The following is a 20,610-nucleotide window of genomic DNA, read 5'->3' on the forward strand; positions in this document are numbered from 1 at the left end:
CTTGGCTTCTTTAAAATGACTCTTGGATCTGTTTAAGGGTCAGTGCCATTTTATTTTTAAATTTTTTTTGCAGTGGCAAAAGCCTTATATTGTTCTGAGAGCTCAGTGGTGGGTGTCAGGAGTTGGTAGCATGGCATTCTTTCAAAACAACAGAAAAAGGGCAACGTTCATTCCTATTACTGTTGTGGGGCTGGTATGTTTATAATAAAGACTGGCTTTTAGCCATTGATAGACACTGAATGATTATTTGATTGGACTTTGACTGCAGATGTGAGCCTCCTACTGGGTTTGGGGGAAGGAGTCAACCGTCTCACACGCTGGCACATGACCGCAGTGCTTTGAGCCCGGCTGTTGTTGGCAGTGAGACGGATCTTTCCAGAAGGGCACCTGCCTCTCAGAACTCCCCTAACGCAAGAGTGTAGGGTGACAGAGGTGCAGGAAAAGCTCTTGCACCCTAGTTCAAGAAACCCTGTGTGTGTGTGTGTGTGTGTGTGTGTGTGTGTGTGTGTGTGTGAACTGTGTGACATGGGGGCTGGCCTGCTGCCGCTACAGGAAATACCACTCACCTCATTTATTTTATCACTACACACTCAGTCGCTCATGCAGATGTACCTGAAAGTGTGAAAATAGAATTTGATGCATTTACATGCATACATGAAAATAATACAGAACTCCTAAATGGACATGGTGATGGTAAAACAGTATGAAATGGGGGGGGGGGGGGATTTCCATGCTTTTGTGTTTTCTCGCAAAACTTTGTTATTTGCTTGTGACTCTACTGTGTCCCCCTTAGAAATTTAGCATTTACAAAACTGTGCGTTAGTTTTGTTTTGCATGAAAACACAATGTTCCTTGGAAGATTACAATAGTTTTGTGAGAGAATGCAAAGTTTTTTAGGAAATGCAGTATAGTTTTGCAAGCGAACAAACGTTTTGCACAATAAATCTTCTTTTGTAATTTATTCATTTGTTTTGCTTATTTGTGTTTAGATTTTTTTAAAATAAGTAGTAGTTTTGTTATAGTTATTATTATATTGAAATTTTTACTCTTGCAATTTCAACAAAATGTAATCTTTGAAAAAAACATCTGTAATCTTAACATTTGTAAATAATTAATGATACACTGAACAGCAATAACAATACTCAATTTGCCACAAAACTAAAATGTTATGTTTGCAAGACAAAAATCATGTGTACATAAATACAAAACGTTCACCTGAGAAACTTTTGTGATGGAAATAATATGAGATGGAAAAACTATATTTCAGTACTTTTGCGAGCGAATTTTCAGGGGAGCACAATGGTTTGCGAGAGAATGCAAAAGTTTTGTGAGTGAATGCGAAAGTTTTGAAATATGTCACTTTAGGGGCACTGTAAAATATAGTTTTACCAGGATCAGTGATTTTTTCATTTTTAAATACAAAATATAATATAGTCGCCAGAGTGCATAAAATAATGCTGATAGTTTTTTTGTGTATTAAGAAGTGAACAAGCTGTTTGTGGAAAAATAGGAGCAGAAAACCCTTGAGTTTTGGGTGTAAGTGATGATGGCTCTGGGACAGGGATCTTCAGCGTTTAGCCCCTGAGTGAGTGATTGATAGATAGACAGCTGCGCTCTGGGGTCCATCTAGTAACAGGTGCTTTAAATAGTCTTACCGACCCAGAGAGCCGGGACAGAGGGGGTTGCTGGAGCTCTTTTGGATTGTAAGAGAGAGAAAGAGTGAGTCATGGGATAGAGATGATAAGCACATGATTCACATCATTTTCTTTCCTTTTCTTGAGGGTGTTTTTTTTCTATTTCAGCAGTTGAGATTTTTACTGGCTCTGCCATAAATGTGATTAATGGTTAATTTTAGCAACATCTATCTTTTTTAAAGGCTGTCAGTCAATTACAGTAATATTTCTGCTACATTATATGTGCTGTAAAATAGATAATACAATATTTATTTGCGGGTCAATATATGAAATATAATTAACTGTATTGTGTTATCTTTAGAATTGTTTTATTCATATTAGATATGACTTCAAATAGAACAAAAATTACATTTGTAAATAAACACACTTTTTATTTTTAGTATTTAATATTTTGTTTGTTTATTATTATGTCATTTGTTGGACTTATTTTATATTTGTATTAAATTGAATTTATACCATGGTATAATTATTGTTAGTCTGCAGTTTCAGCAAAATGTTGTTTTCCACCTTGACATTTGAAAATAAACAGACTTGTGAGAGATTGAACAGCAAAGGCAATGTTAAATTTACCACGAAACTAAATGTTTATATTTGCAAGACTTAAATTACATGCACATGATCAGCGGATCTAAGATGTAGTGATAGTTTAGGACTTGGGCTGTCTCTGTGTTTCTCTCTGAAGTGAATGTCCCTGTTGCCAATGTGAAAGGTAGTCTCTGTTGAGGTGTTGTATCCCAGAGGATAATTTTCATTGGATTTAAATTGAAGTCATAGCATGTTTTCCTGAAGTGCTTTGGTGGCTTATCAGCACAGTGACTTATCTCTACCAAGTCATGCTCTGTTTCTCTGCATGTAACACTTTCCTGGCCCATTAACCAGATTTATCCTCATCTGCTCTACACTGAGAAGTAGCAGTGATTTTATTGATTCAACCCTCTAGTTCACCTCTGACATTGTTTCTGGTGAACGTTGCGTGTTATATTTTTTGGTCGGCTCCCAGAGTTTATCTCCGGACTCAGCTCTATGTAATCTTTGGCCACGAAAAGGATTTCCAATGCAGAGTATCCAAAAGTCAGGCTTTCTTTTTCTGAAGAACAACAAGCAGTCTTTCTTGCAAACATGGTCTCCCTCTTTCTCTCTCGTGTCCTCCAGCGTCTTTAATTGTTACCATGTGTCAAGGGCTAGTCAGTCCGCTGGAATGTTCAAGCACACACACACACACACACACACAGACTCCCTCCAGAGATTTGACATGAACCGCTGTAGTGCTTTCCTCAATTTGTCCCACTAGGTTTATTAATATCTCTAGTAAAGAAAGCCTAAAGTGTGGTGTTGCTTTATTGCAAAATGTTGCATATCAAGGCTGCAGATGGCCCAGGTGCATCCTGGGTAGGCGGATATCAGGTGTTTGTGACGAACGGTTGTGCAACAGCTCTTAGTTCCTTTGTCTGAATGTGGGAAACTCAACATGTGATGTAAAACACAGCCGTTGTATTTATTTCTAATATATTGTATTTGGATTATTAATCACTCTAAATTACAAAAAGACACTTTGAGGTCATACGCAAACTATTAGAGAATTATTTTAAAGGTTTATAGTATTCAGTTTAAGTTCATGAAAGCAAAAGGCCTCACAATATCAGAAGGGTTTATTTAGGATATCTTTTGACACCCGCTGTGGAATCTTCTGTTACTCTATAAATCCAACCCCATCCTCAAACTCCAGGACCATGTAGGAGATCCGAAAATGATGGAAAGCAGACGAGGGAAAAAAGGGCGAGTCGCTTTTGATTATGAATGGGGTGCTGGAAGGCTGACTGGGGCTTCATCTGTGCTGTAAGTGATATTTGAACCTCTCCGATGTTTTCAGCTGCTTTCGGTGCTGTTTGGATAGAGTTACACATTGTAGAACAGGAACTTTTGTTTTAATGCACGTCTGAGATTCAGAATCGACTGGTTGCTCAACTTAAAGAGGTAGTTTGACCAAAAATTCTGTCATGCTTTAATGATTCATCAAATGTTGTTCTAAAGCTGTATGACTTTATTTCACCAAAAAGTTTATATAAATACACATAGAGATGAGTAAACAATGACAGAATTTAATTTGAACTGTTCTTCTGTGGAACACAAAAGAATATTGTGAAAATTTTAGTTTGGACAAAAACAGTATTTGGAAATATCTTCAAATAAAAAGAGGTTTGGAATAACACATGGTTGAGTGAATGATGACAAACGTTTTATATGTGTAGGTGAACTATTCCTTTAATGTGTTATTTAGATGTTCGGGCTTTCAAAAATAAATGAATCTTTTTATCCAGCAAGGATGCATTATATTTAAAAAGTCACCAAAAATACATTTATAATTTTACAAAACATTTCTACATTACATAAAAATGTTTAATATCTGTATTCATCAAATAATTCTGGAAAAAATATATATTCTATGGTTTCCACAAAATTGTTAAGTAGCAAAACTGTTTTCAACATTGATAATAGTCCGAAATGTTTCTTGAGCAGCAAATCAGTATGATTTCTGATGGATCATATGACACTAAATTACTGGAGTAAAAAATCTATTTAAATAAAAATAGTTTTTTTAAATTGTGGTAATATTTCACAATATAAATATATTTAATTTTAATTTTATATATTTTTTACATTTTATTTTACATTTAATTTAATTTGTTTAGAAATATCTCACTGACCCCAAACTTCTGAATAGTAGTGTACTGTAAGTATGATCTGTTTATATAAATACAGTACATATAATACATGTATTTTTAAACAATTATATAAATACAATTTTATTATGAAATTATTTGGAATTATTTGAATTACAGATAGAACAACAATTTTGTGATAGAATATGACTAGAATAACAATTAAGGGTACCAAATTAACTAGGATAAAATGTATAGAAACCTGTGATCATATACAGGAGTGACAGAGACGTGCATGTGTCTGTTGTTGGAATGTCACTCTATCTCTGCAGTAATGGAGCGGCTGTCGGGGTTAGAGGTGAGGTCAGAGGTCAAGATCATGACTGGTTTGCTGATTTGACAGCCATGAAAATATCTAGCAGGTGTTTAACAACAGTTATGAATCCAGTGCCCTCTGAAATCTCTCCTTTTTTAAACATATTATTCAATCTGTCAGCTCTTCATGTGTTTTTTGCAGTCTAAAGTCTTTGGTAGACATAAAGCAGTTCTTCTGTATTGTGTTATCTGTAAGGCTGGGAACCCGACTGCCCAAGTGCACTCCGGGGTGTTTGGTGTCAGCAGTGTCAGGCACAGAGGGCTGTCAGAGGCGTGATGATGTCATCAGCTGCCTGACCCTGAGTTGCCAGATTGACTCAGACAAGAAAATCCCTCATTGTCCACAGGGTCAAATGTCTTCGCCTCGCTCATTTTCTCCAGACATAGACTGAGTAAACCCTGAGGACTGAACCGAGCTTTATAAATAGACAAATGACTAATATCATGATGTAAAGGTATTTCCCTAGAATTAATAGTTTAAGTAATGTAATAGTAATAGTGATGATAGCCTTAGCAAATGCCACTGATATTTTCCATCCATTTGATTGTGGAAGAAGTCTTCACCATTTGAACTTTCACCCTCATAACTCTGGAAAGACCTTTACCTTCTCTTTTCTAATGAGGGGGAGACTTTTAGTGGATTCCAGGAAGAGAAACAGGCGTCATTCAGAGCATTTTTCAAAACTAAGCTTAACAAGGCAGTAAAAATCCCTTCTGACTAACAATCGATGACAACATCCCGAGCCTGGACTGCGTCTTGATGTGTTCTTGTTGGACGTCAGCATAGAAATGGCTGAGACATGCACAGCTAATGACCTATAGGCTTGTTACAGAGAGCTAGTTCTTGAAAGAACATAAAGGATTGTGTCTGTGTCTCAAGTGTCTGTCTGTGTTTATAGAAATGTGATCTAAAGTGCAGACAGGATTGACTCTACGTGCTTTTTAACTCATTCTTTCTCTCAGCACTGCAAACAATTAGACGTTCTTAAAATAATGAAGACAACATATTTGTATGGCTCTTTTGAGTTTAATTTTTAAAATATTTTAGATGTATTTTTCCAGTTAAATTTTCAAATTATTATTTGTTTTTATAATAGTTTTACATAATGTTATATAGTTTTAAATGTAATTATAATCAATATTTTTGTATTTTTTTTTTATATTATTTTCTATAAAAATGTGTATTATTTTTTATTATATTACCCAGCTTTGAATCATTAAAATGTTGGTGGTATACATAAATTATCTGCTTCCAGATATTTCTGTTTATTTGTTAGTAAAAGTCAGCATTTTGTGTCATCCTACAAATTTTGGCTTACAAATTTTGAGGATCGGCAAAGTTGTCTTCAAATGATTATTAATTTGTTTTTAAATATTATTTTCTACAATTTAATATATAATTATAATCAGTATTATTTATATAATTATTTTCTATAATTTTATTTATTTGTAATCATTATTATTTATATCATATTTATATTTACTTTACTGTAGTAAAGTCCTCATGTAAACATTTATCCTTTAATCATCCATAGTGCATGTGTGCTTATTTACAACATTTGTACCGTCTTTTAGTCATACTTTTCTCAGTAACTGCTTCAGATGTCCTTTCCTGATCCCTGAGGTGCCGGAGTCTGTCTTAACTCAGGCACACTGGAGGGAGACTGGGACAAAGGCTCCTATGTGCCTGTTCTGGATGGAACTTCAACTCTGAAGCTTTGTTGAAGGATCGAGGGGAGGGGGTGAATGCATGCTGCAACAGACAGTTAGAATGTGTGTGTGTGTGTGTGTGCATTAGGCCCATGAGGGGGAGGGCAGATCTCTGAGCACATCAGTTGTTGCTTTAGGATGCCTGTTAGCAGCTGTGACGGCAGCTGACTGGGTTCACTCAGGAGAGGAGATTGCCTGATTGTTGTACTTACTATAAACAAAACCACCGTCTTTCTCAAAAAGTCACATTCCCCTTCTCTAAATGAGTCCAACATTGCTTTTCTTGTTTTGAAATGTTTTATGCATGTTATCACCTAAACCAGTGGTTCTCAACCTTTTTTTTCCCAGTGTGCCGCACTATTGTCCAGTGCAAGTCTCGCGGGCCGCACGCATATAATTTACATATTACGTCACCAATACAAACCAACCTTCAGATCAACCCAAACAGGCACGTGACTCCTCACTCTCAATACTTCTGAATGCGCAGGCTGATGGTTCGCTCTGCAACAAACAAACAGTTGCCCAGAATTATTGCACATCGCTGTCTTTATATTCATTTATTGACGGATTGCACAGGTTCGAGTAGCAATGAGCTTCTTCACACTGCCTGCACACATGTGCAATTGTGCTTTTGAAGCCTACTGACCACGCACACCTGTCCGTGCGGTCGTATGCTCAGAGCCTCGGCACCACTGATCTATATACTGTAGATCATTGCTCGGCATACACTCTTCGATGCCGATTTTTACGTCATGCCTACCTAGCGGTCCATAGCGGACTCGCGGACGCAGAAAGCAGGAGGCAGTCTGTAAGATGTGCACGGGAGCATGAACCTGACGCGCAACATTGCAGAAAATGTGCGTTCACAAATGTAGCCTATGTTGATCCAAATATGGAAAGCACTTTCGAATTTAATAATATGAGGTTCTCTCCAGAGATGTTTTGCCACATTTCTTCAATTAAGGATTGCTACGTAGTATATGGTGATATTTGCCTGAACTTCTTGAAGTGAGTTGCAGGGCAAACCGAAAATCCAGTACTTCTCCTTCACTACTGATACTGCGACTATTCTTGTTTATACGTGTTCATTCGCTGGCATTTTTCACATTTCTTTTTTTCTCCCTTAAAAACAAATTTGTCCATTCTGATGTTCAATTTTACCTTAACTAATGGCTGTTGATGACTATTTGAATTGAATTCTGCCAAAGTGCGCGCTTGTATGTGTTCGTTAAATGCGTAATGTTATGTGAGTCTGCTCATGTCTGAAAATAATATATGAAAAACAAAATAATTTCACATAAAAACATTAGGATATAGCCTATATTCATTAGTAGCCTAATTTTTTTAATTAATTAAAAAAAAAAATTAATTGTAAAACTGAAAGTTTTTTTATTTATTTATTTTTTATTCAGCATATGGCGGGCCGCATTTGAATTCGTGACGGGCCGCAGGTTGAGAACCACGGACCTAAACGTTGAGGAAAAAAAGAACAAGGGGGCAAAAAAGGAAAGATTTTGTATTTTGTTTTCCCTTGTTGGTGGAAGTTACCATTGTTTCTTTTTCACTGTGTGAAATACCTCCACTGGAGTTTGGGTTTGGAGTGGGAAATGCCTTAGCAATGACAGACTTATTACAGTGTTTTATTACTGGTTTACATTGGAGACAGGCTTTTTTTCTGCTCATTTGACTTGAAGAAGAGGAATAACTGAGAGTTAAACATACAAGGCCAGGAATGAATGCCTCTTATGAAACATTGCATGAAAATTAACCCCACATTGTTTTCTTTATATGTACTTGAGACTGGAAAAACTACATAACTTTTGCACCGATTAGCAACAATTCCACAGAATGGATTTAAAGGGTTAGTTCACCCATCAATGCAAATTCTGTCATTAATTACTCACCCTCATGTTGTTGCAAACCTGTGAGACCTTCGTTCATCTTCGGATCATCATCTTCATGGTACTCTTGTGAATGGTGGCGTGAATATAGCCTGTATTTTTTGCAAAAAGTAGGGTATTCTCATAGCTTCAAAACATGACGGTTGAACCACTGATGTTTAATGATGTCTTAATTACCTTTCTGGGTCATAAAACATTTAGTTGCGTTGCTCTCTATTCAAGGTCAGAAAGCTCTCGGATTTCATCAAAATATATTCATTTGTGTTCCGAAGATGAATTATGGGTCTAATGAATGATTTTTTGGGTGAGCCGTCCCTTTAAATGAAAGTTATGTGACACAAATGTCAAATTCTAGTGAAATCGACAGAGCTATTGGTGGAATTGGTTCAAAAAAATGGATTGGTCCATCACTTTAGCTGAGGGGATTCAGGTTATGGATATATTTTGCATTTGCAATGTAGAGGTGTATGTGTCTCTGTTCCAGAAAGTTTTATTGCTTTGATCAAGTTTTGACATCAAAGAGTTGTTTTAAAGGTCTACTGGTGCCATTTTGTTTAATTACACCCTCACAGTATATCCAGCTGTTCTCACGTCTGTGGGATACGTGAGGTCAGCTGTGTAAGTGTTGTTTCTATTGTCCATGGTCTTCAACAGGTTAGACAGGACCATGTGGCAAAACAACAGAATGCTCCGATGGCCACCGGTCACCGATGGCCTTTTTTGGACTTTTGAAGACACACCACCTGCCACAACACATGTGCCATATCTCAAGATGGTGTGTGTATGTGGGAAGATCTTTATTTTCTCTTGTCTTTCTTCAGGCAGAAGTTCTCCTGGATCACTTTTTGATCTGCTTCACGGAGAGCTGTGTATTTAGTAAAGCATTCTGGTAAACACGTAGGCGCCATGCCTGTTTTCACAGTTTCCATATCCATGATGATGTATTAGTGTGTAAAAAATTTGTTTATGTGGAAAGGACGTTGATAAATGAACTGCTCTGTCATTGTCCAGACTCGCTGTTTCTGTTGGGTTTCAGCGTTTATTTCTTTTTGACCTCATGCGTTCTGGAGAGTGAAGTCAGTTGCTGCCATGAAAATGCTCCCAACGGCTGCCGATTTGCAGCATTTGGCAACTTGGGCCACCACACATTTCTTTCTGTACTCTGAAATAAATTAATAGAGACATGACTGTCAATTAAAGTATCACGTTTTCCATAAAGTTAGGTCAGAATCCATTAGACTGTTGTATGGTTTGACATGTGCCTGTAAGCAGTAACAGCTTGTTCTTGTTTCAGGAATAAATGTAATGCAGTGACATGGATGCTCATGTCTAAGTGGCACTTATTGGCTTAGAAAAAGATGTTTCCTGTCATCACTGGCAGCAGTTGTATTTCTGATGTAACGTGTGACCACAAAGACAGCAAATCCTGAAGTAAACTGAACAAATACATCAATGTTAGTCATGTGTACATTTTGGCACTACATCCCATGAGTGCTGCTATGTAATGTTATATTTTAATGTATAAAACAGTAAGTTTTTTCTTTTAAACCCCATAAGTGTCACCTGCTCACCTGTGGGCCACTTGGTGCTTTTTCTTCATTGTCTTTATCACATATTTATCTTTGGAAAGCTTAAAACCTTAAAATTCATCCTGTGAAAACTATTTTGAAATTGGACATTGCATTAGCATGGAAATGGGACTTCACTATCTTTTAGCGTAGTGGGTGGATTCAAGAGTCATATATTACAAAATGTATTATGCTTTTTTAGAATCAAAACTGTTTATAATCTTCAAACATTTACATTTTGTCTGAGTCTCAAGATTTCATATTTGGTGGATATAATGTGATAGAACTAATATTGACAGAGAAATATAGGCATTTATTACAGAAATAATGTATAAAAAAATGAATTGGAGTTTGGATGGCACTTGGTGGCTATGTGTGGTATAACACCCTAAATAAAATCTCACAAGAACCTCAATTTTTTTTATATCAACTTCAAATTTGGAACATAACTTATTTAGACACAAGGCTTTAGTTCTGTATCAATTTTAGATTCAAAAATATTTTGTCAGACATTTCTTTTATATAAAATATTAAAATTGGTACTGTGCATTTTTTTAAGTAAATTTTAAACTTCTATAACTTTTTGAAACTTTTATATTTTGAAATGATTCCACTTTCACCAGCTCAACATATAAAAATGATTTCTGAGGGATCATGTGACACTGAAGACTGGAGTAATGATCCTAAAAAAATAAGCGTTACAATCGTAGGAATTAGGGATGTGCACGGATAGTCGAACATTCGAATATTCGTTCTGCTCTAATTATTCGATAAATAAAAATGATATTCGAATTTCGAAAAAAAAAAAAAAAAAGTTCACAATAAAACCTCATTTGGTCACTTTCTGTGATTCTCCACGGCATATTTGAAGGTGTATGCAAGCAAAAAATAATTAATGAATGATTAAGGGGCCATCACATATCGCGCCTAATAAGGCGTGGAAAAGGCTATGCGCGCTCGGGCAGAAGCGCTCCTGAGGCGACGCGTTCTCTCCATGAAGATGCGGAAATTTCAGCAAAGGATAAATGGATTTGCAGCACAAAAAAAATCGCTTTCAGTAGCTCTGCTACTAAATTTATTTCAAAATGGCAATCCATATACAGCTATGATCAACTGTTCCTTCATCTTGGCTGAGCTTTCAACGTTGTTACAGGAAAGGATGAAGCTGAATGTTTAGTTCTTGTCACATGACCTGCGGTGCGCTTGTGGCATTCTGAAAGTTGAGATGTTTTTAACTCGATGCTGTGCGGACGCGCCTGGAAAAAACGGGACCGCATCGCACCGAGTGCGCATCGCGACCGCGTCGCTTCCATTATGAGCACGCATACCACGCGCCTACATTGGAAAAAATGAACTTGAGCGCGCAAAAGACGCGATATGTGAACGCCCCCTAAAAGAACTGCGGTCTTCTACAGTACTTCAAATATGCCGTGGAGAATCACAGAAAGTGATTCAAGAACATTGTTGCAGCATCTCTCAAGCAACGAATAAACACCGCTAACTTGGAGAATGCAGTGAAAACTCCTCTTCTCCAGCGATGATTACAGAGAGTCCAGCAGAGACGAGTGGGAACAGTTCTTGCTGGAGCCATGTATTCCACCAGATGAGGATCCCATTCAGTGGTGAAACGAAAACACGAAGCGCTTCACAAAACGTATTCGCTTAGCAGACCGTACTTTGTGAGTCCCGCCAACGTCTGTGTCGTCAGAGCGCGTTTTCTCCTCGGCCGGCCTTATTGTTAACAGACTAAGGAGCCGACTTTCCCCCAATCATGTTTACATGCCCGTATTTCTTAACAAGAACATTTGAAACAATAGAAAAAAAAGCAAAAAAGATTTGCTGACAGTTTAAAAGTTAAGTGTAAGCTACATTCTGTACAATAGCCTAATTGCTGCAGGCTGCTTTACGTTTTTTCTTTGTTCACTTTTTTTTTTTTTTTTTTGCTTTTAATCTGTACTTTTGTTTGTTTGCACGCATTGTTAAAAGTTTTCAGCTACAAAACACGATGTGTAATGTTCAAGCTTATTGTAAGCTTGTTCAAAATGACGAAAACAAATGTTGCTGAAAAATAACGTCTTACTCATTAAACTTAATTTAAATAAACGAATATTCGAATATTCGTTTTTTGTGAGCTCAAATATTCGAATGTGATATTTGTGGAAAACGCCCATCCCTAGTAGGAATAAACTACATTTTAAAATATACTAAAATAGTAATATTATTTTACATTTTTATAATACCTAAATTATAATATATAGTGATCAGATTATTTTTGAATGTCACTCTGACAAAGACAGTAGCCATATTAACTCTGGCATAAACATTAGTTCACAAAAAAAAACACACATTTTGTACATTCACATAAAATATAGTAGCCAATCCAAAAACCTTGAATCCCTTAGTGATGCTTTTTGACCGCTGATTAGTGTCTCAATATGCTTTTTTCGAGAGCATGATTGACAGTTTTTTCTCCATGTGAGAAGTTAATTTGCTGTACATGTGCTGAAAGTCAGTCTTGGTACTTTGCCTTTGGGCTTGTCATTCAAATCAAATGTTAGCTGCTTGATGTGTGTGTGTGTTTTCTGCAGTTTCTCTAAAACTCTTCCATTGTTCTTTGAAGATCCTGTGGAAAAGTGAGTGTTGATGGCATGTGTCCATGATGTCTTCATCCCACCCCCTTTCCTATCTTTCCCTCTTGGAGAGACACAGTAATGGAATTATATTTTCCGGCCTGTCCACAGGACCATGAACTTGACCTCTTTGACAATGGACACACGCTAACAGAAAGTCATCTGAATATTTGGAGTGTCCACAGTTTCAGGATGTGACTTCAGGCTGCTCTGTGTTTTGTGTGCGACTCTTGGAGAAAGTCAGATAACAGGAATGTTGTCTTTCCTCAGCTACTGGGGGAATCCCTGCTCTCTCTCTCTCTCTCTCTATCTCGCTTTAAACAGACCTCTGCATATGAAAACGGCAGCTGAGTAGAAAATAGAAACTGAAATGAAACCCTGTGAATTTAGAGCCAAGCCTTTTGTGTCAAGACACAATTTAATGTATGTTTGCGCAATTGTCAGCTTTAGCTCAACAAGGTGGTCTTTAAACAAGATATACTTTTTTTTTTTTTTGACGTCAAGAGGTTCCAGTTTATATGAATTCACTTTTTTAGTTTTTAAAGGAATAGTTCATCCAAAAAGTTTACCTTCAGGTCATCCAAGATCTATCGTTTGCTCACCAATGGATCCTCTAAGATTATTGGATTATTAATAATAGAGATTATTATTGATGTGCTCTATGTCTGTCAGGCTCCTATGAGTAGTGTTTATAACTGAGATCTCAACTTTGATATTGATGTCATGTGCTTTGTTGCATTGTCTGTCTTTTCAAGTCCTCCAGGACTTTCACCTTGTGACTATGTGTATGTGTGTGTTGAAACAGTGTTTTATTTTACTGTATTGTACAGCCATGCTGCATTGTGTTTTATGGCTTTAAGGGAATAATAGGAAAATTATGACTGCATATTTTGCCTTTGAACCTTTAATTACCATTTGCTCCGTGCATGCATATTGTTTTTCCATTTATTTATACAGCTCGCTTTCAATTGTCCTTTCTCTTGTTAATTCTATTTTGATTGATTAGTTTATCTTTTACAGTTTGTGAAACAAAAGGTCCTCATTTATTATACATTCTCTCTTGAAGTGATGTGTGTGTGTGGGTGTAGGCTGCATATGTCCTGAGGCAGAATGTCTCTTCCACACTGAGGCCATTGTCTCTGTCTTTTCTGTCCTCTCCTCCAGGGAGACTGCGATGTTTGTTTGGTAACCCCAAGCAACAGCCGTCAATCACCTGATGCATCTAAGCTGTACAAATTTCTGATGGCGTCACTGGCCGATGTTCAAATAATTCAAAGGGCAACACAGAATGACCCTATTAGAAATTCTTATTGGAAGATCTTATTAGAAACTATAAATATGTATAAACAAATGATATAAACAAATTGGATAACAAAGATGGTACGACTGAATCAGTGCAAACACAATCAGTACAAAACAAACTGCAGTTTTTGGAAAAAATATCAGAAAAGTTCAATTTAATAAAGAGGATCTGCTTTATGGATCTATTTTGCCATTTGCAAGTAATGAAAGAATAAGTATTTTTTTAAAACCATATGGGGCAAATTCACTAAACAGTCACTCAATTAATAATAATATACAATTTAACAATTAATTGTGCTGGTGTATTGCTGTATTGTCATTTTAAGTGCAAACTTTCATTTTTAATTTGTAAAGCTTTAATTCATATTCTTAGCCATAATTTCAGAATAAAGTGCAAACTTGCATATTTTAATGTAAATTAGGCTTATTATAGAATTTTTCTTATTCACAAAAGTCGTCACAGTGTGCCAGGCACAATATTAGCAAACTGTCTGCTGCAAACAGCATATCTTTGCACTCAAAATGAACCTGCAGGATGGGAAATCACGTCATGAAAATCGGATTCAGCACAATTTTGTTCCTTTACTGAATTGGTTGCTAAAACAACACAAGCACTGCATGCCAACAGCCCTATCAGCCAGCGTAGTCCATTCTTAGTAAATTCCCTCCTTTGAAGAACTTCCAAACAATGACAATATGCTGTTCATCAGTGAAATAAAGCAATTGCTTTTAGCTGAAAAGGGCAGCAATCACCAACAGCTGGATTCAAGCTGAATGCATCTGTACTCGCTGCAATAACACCATTACATGTGTTTTCTCCTATAGCTTTTGCCAACAGTGGCTTATAAAATGTTTCCAGCATCTGTTTCTTTATTTTTATCTCATCTTGTTGGTGTGATTGAGCGGAGGGAGGATGAGAATGATCCAGACTGGCTTTAATCAGGGTTAGGAAAGTGTCTCATTACTCACAGAGCCAGAGATATGCTGCATTCACTCAACAGATCGAGCTTTTGAAGCACTACTGCTGTTCCTCATACTTATTATGACACATGCTAGGGCAAGCGTAATTTATTATTTCATAATTTTTTAAGAAGATAATGCAAATATTTGTAGTTATGTAGTTATTTTTGTATTATTTATAAAAGTTTATTAAAAGTGATCTAAATTTTTTTAGACATTTTGGTGACATTTTCCCTTCATAGCCATATACAGTATTGTGATTATTAATTCACAAAATGTGGAGAGACATGGAATGGGCCAACAACCTGTCACCTCATTTTGGAGTGAGACAAATGAGAAAACACTTTTACTTGTTCTCTGAATTACCCCCACTCTCCATAAGCTATCCTTTCCTTTCTCACTGTCCTAAATGGTCTTTTCCCAGGCTCTGATCCCATATTTGTTTTCCTGCCCATTATGTGGTAGTGCTGTACCCTAGCGGGCTTGAATTCCTGGCCAATGTCATCAACCGTTCCTCAAAAAGGCTTCATTTGCAGCCTCGGCACTTTATTTTGTTGGAAGGAAATACTTAGTTCTGATGTCTTTTATTAAGTGTGTTTGAATCCAGGCGTTTCGATGGTTCTATGTGTTGGGCAATGTGTTTTATCTTCAGAAGTTTGTGTTTTGTCAGGATGCACATTGCAGGGTTTTCTCACGGTGGTTTGAAGAATGCATTGAGAATAAAAACCACTGCACTCGCTTAGGTGCAAATCTGAAAATTCTTTGTCTTATAAGGAGCTTTTTAGGAAAAGTAGACCAAATAGCTGTTTGCGCTTGCTTAATGTTTGCGTGCACCTAATTTGTCATATTTGATATTTATACTCAGAGCTTTTATTTGTATGTATATTGTCAGATGAGGATCTAGATCCCCTGAGGCAAACAATAGCAGCCGACACACACCTGTTTATTGATATTTGATAGTGTTGATGTGAGTGTTGAACAGCTGAAATGTGTTTTTGTGTGCTTGCTGTCTGATATCTTTCTGTACCTGATAATTTCCAGATACATACACTCACTTATCGCTCTCTTGACTTATCGCTCTCTTCTTTTTCTTCCTCTATTTACAGCTTTTTTGGCATGGTTAATAATTCTACATTACAAAGAAAAATATTCTTAAAAACACTGCAATGTACATAAAATGAGGAAAATAGCCTGAGATACACATACAAAATGCATGTTACTTATTTTTATTTAGAACTGTCCTAAATAAGATATTTACATATAGTCCACATTCAAAATAATAGCTGAATTAAAAAAAAATGACCATTCAGAAGTTTAGATAAGCTTGATTCTTAATACTGTGTTGTTTACCTACATGATCTACAAAATTTTCTTTCTTTTTTTAATTAATGGTTGTTCACGGATCTCTTGTTTGTCCTGGAAAGTTAAAGAACCCACTGTTCTTCCAAAAAAATCATCCAGGTCCCATAAATTATTTGGTTTTCCAGCATCTTTTGCATGTTTAAACCTTTCTTGCAGAGGCTGTATTATTCTGAGATCCATTTTTTAAAAGTAACGACAACTGAGGGACTTAAACGCAATTATTAAAAAATATTCAAACAGTTACTGAAACGTAAGAAGGAAACACAGTGCATTAAAAGGCGGGGTGGGGGTGAAAACTTATGAACATTTTGGAGATGTGCAAGTTTTTCTTCTTTTGTTTAAATATCATTTTCATTCATCTAGTACTGCCCTTCAGAATATGTACACCAAATATTATGCATTAATAAAAAATAGAAATAGTAATATTGTACTTTTCTTTTCTCTTTATCGTACTCTCATTCTCTCTTTCTATACTTTCTTAACGGCGCATATCAAGAACATTTCCAAATACTTTCTCCTTGTCTGTTTCTGTTGGGCTTGGCATTGATGCAGAGTGCACATAAATGTCTGGATGCATTCCTCTCTAACCATCTTGAGTGCCTCGGAACCCCAAAACACTAAACCCTGTTTCTTGAGAGGGGGCCACAGTGAGCGTAACACGCAGTCCTCGCCAAACACATGAGAAAATCTCAAAAGCAATATATCAAAAAGCAATGAAGAATTTGATCTGGATCTTGTTTGATTACAGCAAGGCAAGAATGAGAGAGAAAAACAGAAACTGGCAGTATTATTAGATATTGGATTGCGCACACTGCAGCGTTTAGTGCAGACAGCTCCGCTGGGGGTTGAAGCAAAGTGTAGTCAGATTCAGCCAGTGTCCCGATTAAGTTTCATCTGTGTGTGTGTTTTATTTAAACTGACCTCATTCCACAGATCCAGGGTTAAATGACATCAGCCTTTGGCATTCGGTCAGTGGCTTAGTAGTGTCCATCTTAATTCATATTCCACACTGTAGTCCAGAGTCTTCTGACTGTAGCAGAGCAGTGTAAGGAAAGATTTAGCTAAAGGTAATGAGTAAAAACACTTTCTATGAATAACTGGTTATAACAAAGGGTTATTTTTTTGTTATATATATTAGGTTTGCACCATCACATTTGGACAAAATAGTATATTTCTAAACACAGTTTAATACCTCAATTTGTGTTATTTTTTGTCAATAGTTATTATTTGCAATTAATAATAGATTTAATTAATATAATTAAATGATCAGTTTATTGTATTATTATTTATTTAATTATTTCAGTTTTTTTTACATGCTATTTTAGTATTGTTTTAGATGCATAACCTTTATAAGCTGTCTCTCTGAAGAACATGGGATTTGTGTCTTTACTGCATTGTTATTGGAACACAAATATGTACTCGATGTGAAAGTATGCTTTGAGTGAATTCAAGTATACTACATGGATCTTAGTCAACGTTTATGTGTGCATTAGTAAGCCATAAGATCCATGTTGAGAGAGTTTGTCCTTGCTGTTTTATTTTGCCCATCTAAACCTGTGAAAGCTATCAACACAGCAGGCGAGAAGAACAAACAGTGCATGCGCTGCGAATCTCTCTATGATCGTGGCTCAAAAACAATACGCAATGCTAGGGAGGACATCTGAAAAATAAACACAGGTGTTGTCATTATTTCTGTTTTTTTTTCTAGTGTGTGTTGACATGACCGATCCCCCTTCAGTTCACCCTGAGCTTCTGATCTTCACCCTAAACTAATATGTGTTCACAGTAGCACCACAGGAGTAATAAAAACCAACCTCAGAATGTTTAATGGTTTCCTACACCAAGCATTGAAACTCTCAGATCTTAAATAGTCTTGAAAACAATATGGTTTTCTGCTCGTTGTCTTTTTTATGATTCCCAGTATCTCCACAAAAGGTGTTTCAGCGCTCATGTGTGGAATAATACATTTTAATCTTTCTCTTTCTCATTACAGATAGTAAAGCTATAGTGGACGGCAACCTAAAACTGATCCTGGGGCTGATATGGACCCTTATTCTGCACTACTCTATTTCCATGCCCATGTGGGAGGATGAGGACGATGAAGACGCCCGGAAGCTGACGCCCAAACAGCGCCTTCTGGGCTGGATCCAGAACAAGGTCCCCCAGCTGCCCATCAACAACTTCCACAGGGACTGGAGAGATGGCAAAGCCCTCGGTGCACTGGTGGATAATTGCGCACCTGGTGAGCGGACATCTGTGGTTTATGAACACTTGGCTTGGTACATTAATCACGTGTGGGCTTACATGAAAAGCTATCTTCATTAAGTAGATTGAAGGACCAGTAATACTCATCATGGAGATGTCAAGAGTCATGCAGAACCTGCTTTGCCTTAGGAGATGGGAAGCCAGTTTGATAATTACAGCATATGATCTCACTGTGGAAAGACCAGAGCCAATAGAAAAAAAGAGAACAATTGGTGACCTCAAAACAAGTGATCACTGCTTTCCAAAACATGATTCATGAATCGAATACTTCTAGATATGTTTGGAATTACACTAGTGGAAAATCCAGAACCCGTGCAGTTCAAGAGAGGGTTTAATGAACAGGTCAAGTCCTTTTCGAAAGTGTGCATGTCCATCCTTGTCAACTCTCTAATCAAAGCTGCCATTCTGGCATTGTGAATGTTCTCAGGACTCAGGACTTGGCCATAAATCCTTTGGGAAATTAGTAGGAGAGTTTCCTAGAACATGCTCTTGGATCAACAAACTTGTTACAACATTTCAAATTAAATAATCAGAACTTAGAGTTAGCGCTAAGCTTGAGCAACAATAATTTTCTTCTAATATTAGGGATAACTAATGGTTAGCAGTAAGCTTTTAGATATGAACAAGATGGAATTGATCCAGGAATATGTTCTACTTTTACTTACGTGTTTTGATGTGATTAAACTTGAATAAATCATTCACAATAGAAAATAGAATTAGTACTAAATGCTTCGATTTGTCTTTCGTTTAAACATTTAAGAATTACATTAGCTTATGTTGAAATGTTTCTATCTTCCAAGTCATTTAGAGATGTGCTTAAAAGAGTTTTGACAAACACAAACTGCAGTTTCATTGTCCTTTTGTCGACTTTAGTAAAGAGACAGGTGAAAATATGGCGCTGGGTGGAAGGCCCTGTCTAATTTTAGGGTTCATTTCACACGCACACACATTGGGCCACAACTAGATGAACTGCTTTAACATTAAATCTTAATTCAAGTGCAGGACTGGGATTTGACTGGTGTCAAAGACAGCTTGTAATATTGAGATATTTAAAAATGATTCATCAGTGGAAGTGGTTTAGGTACTGACTGAAAGGGATGCTAACTAGAGCTAGAAGGTAGTTGGGTCGAGTCCAGCAAGGTGTTATACATGGAAAAAAAAACTACTGGGTAAAACAATAGCACTTCCCAGATGGCTTCACTGCTGTATTTTTCCTCTAATGCTGAGAAACTGAAGGGCACTGCCATAAAATACAACCACTGTCTTCAAATTAAAAATGCCGGGTTTACATTTTGACACTGAGAAGCATTGTGAGAGGTGAAAGATGCAATATCTTTGCATGTTTTAGGCGTGCGTGAGTTTGTTGGCTCTGCAGGCTGCTAATGAGCCCCTGGTCTGTGCTGTAACTGAGTGGAAAGTGTCAGAAGCTAAGACAGCAAACATGCTTAAGTGAAAACACATGCTGCTTTATGCATTTCCTTCCAACATGCCCTTTAATTTATTTTCCCCCGTGTGCATGTGTGGAAAAGCATCTCTTAGCAGGAGTGAAGCCAGAAAAGTTAGATGGAAGTATTTATTCCAGTATTTCAGTGCCTGTGTGTTTATTACAATATATTAAAACCCCTTATATTTCTCTTTATTCACATTTTATTTGAATAGAAAAACTTTGTTTTTTAAAATCTCTCATTGACTTGTTTAAATCTAAACATCAGTTATATTTTTATTGTAATATTTGCAAAAGTTGTGAATAATTTGTGATCGATTTCATATTGTATGATACATTTTTCTCAATTGATTTACATTTTAATGAGTTATTAATGGAAAGTGTACTGTACTTGAGCAGTCTCAAACTTTTTAAACTATGATTTTCCTAAAAAATATAACTGCATACAGACTGTGCCCCATTCACACTTTGTTTACCTCCCCTGTCGTTTCCTCTATCTAATTTGTTTTCCACTATTAATGGGGGTTATGTTACTCTCTTACCACCATCTTGGATCTTCTGGGAACTGTAAATACCACTCTGGGCAATTCTGAATTCATTAAAAACTTAAAATTAAAGGTTTATCAGTGTTAGCAGTATTATGGGGCCTGTTACAGATACTCACTGTCCAATCCAAGTATGGGGCCACTGTGCTGGAGAATCTTGGAAAACAATCCTAGATCTGATATTAACGTTTTGG

General features: G+C 36.6%; 1 protein-coding gene across 8 annotated transcripts in view; it reads left to right on the plus strand.

Annotated features, from left to right (window-relative positions):
* Nucleotides 1-20,610, plus strand: part of LOC132105639 (filamin-C-like) — a 49,618-nt gene that overhangs the window by 1,553 nt on the left and 27,455 nt on the right. For all 8 annotated transcript variants that reach the window (XM_059510920.1, XM_059510921.1, XM_059510922.1 and 5 more), the window contains exon 2: nt 18,156-18,404. In XM_059510920.1, coding sequence (XP_059366903.1) covers nt 18,156-18,404 — 249 coding nt within the window. The remainder of the gene's footprint in view (nt 1-18,155; nt 18,405-20,610) is intronic.

This window comes from Carassius carassius, chromosome 26 (genome assembly GCF_963082965.1).
Source record: "Carassius carassius chromosome 26, fCarCar2.1, whole genome shotgun sequence".
In the NCBI taxonomy this organism is placed as follows: domain Eukaryota; kingdom Metazoa; phylum Chordata; class Actinopteri; order Cypriniformes; family Cyprinidae; genus Carassius; species Carassius carassius.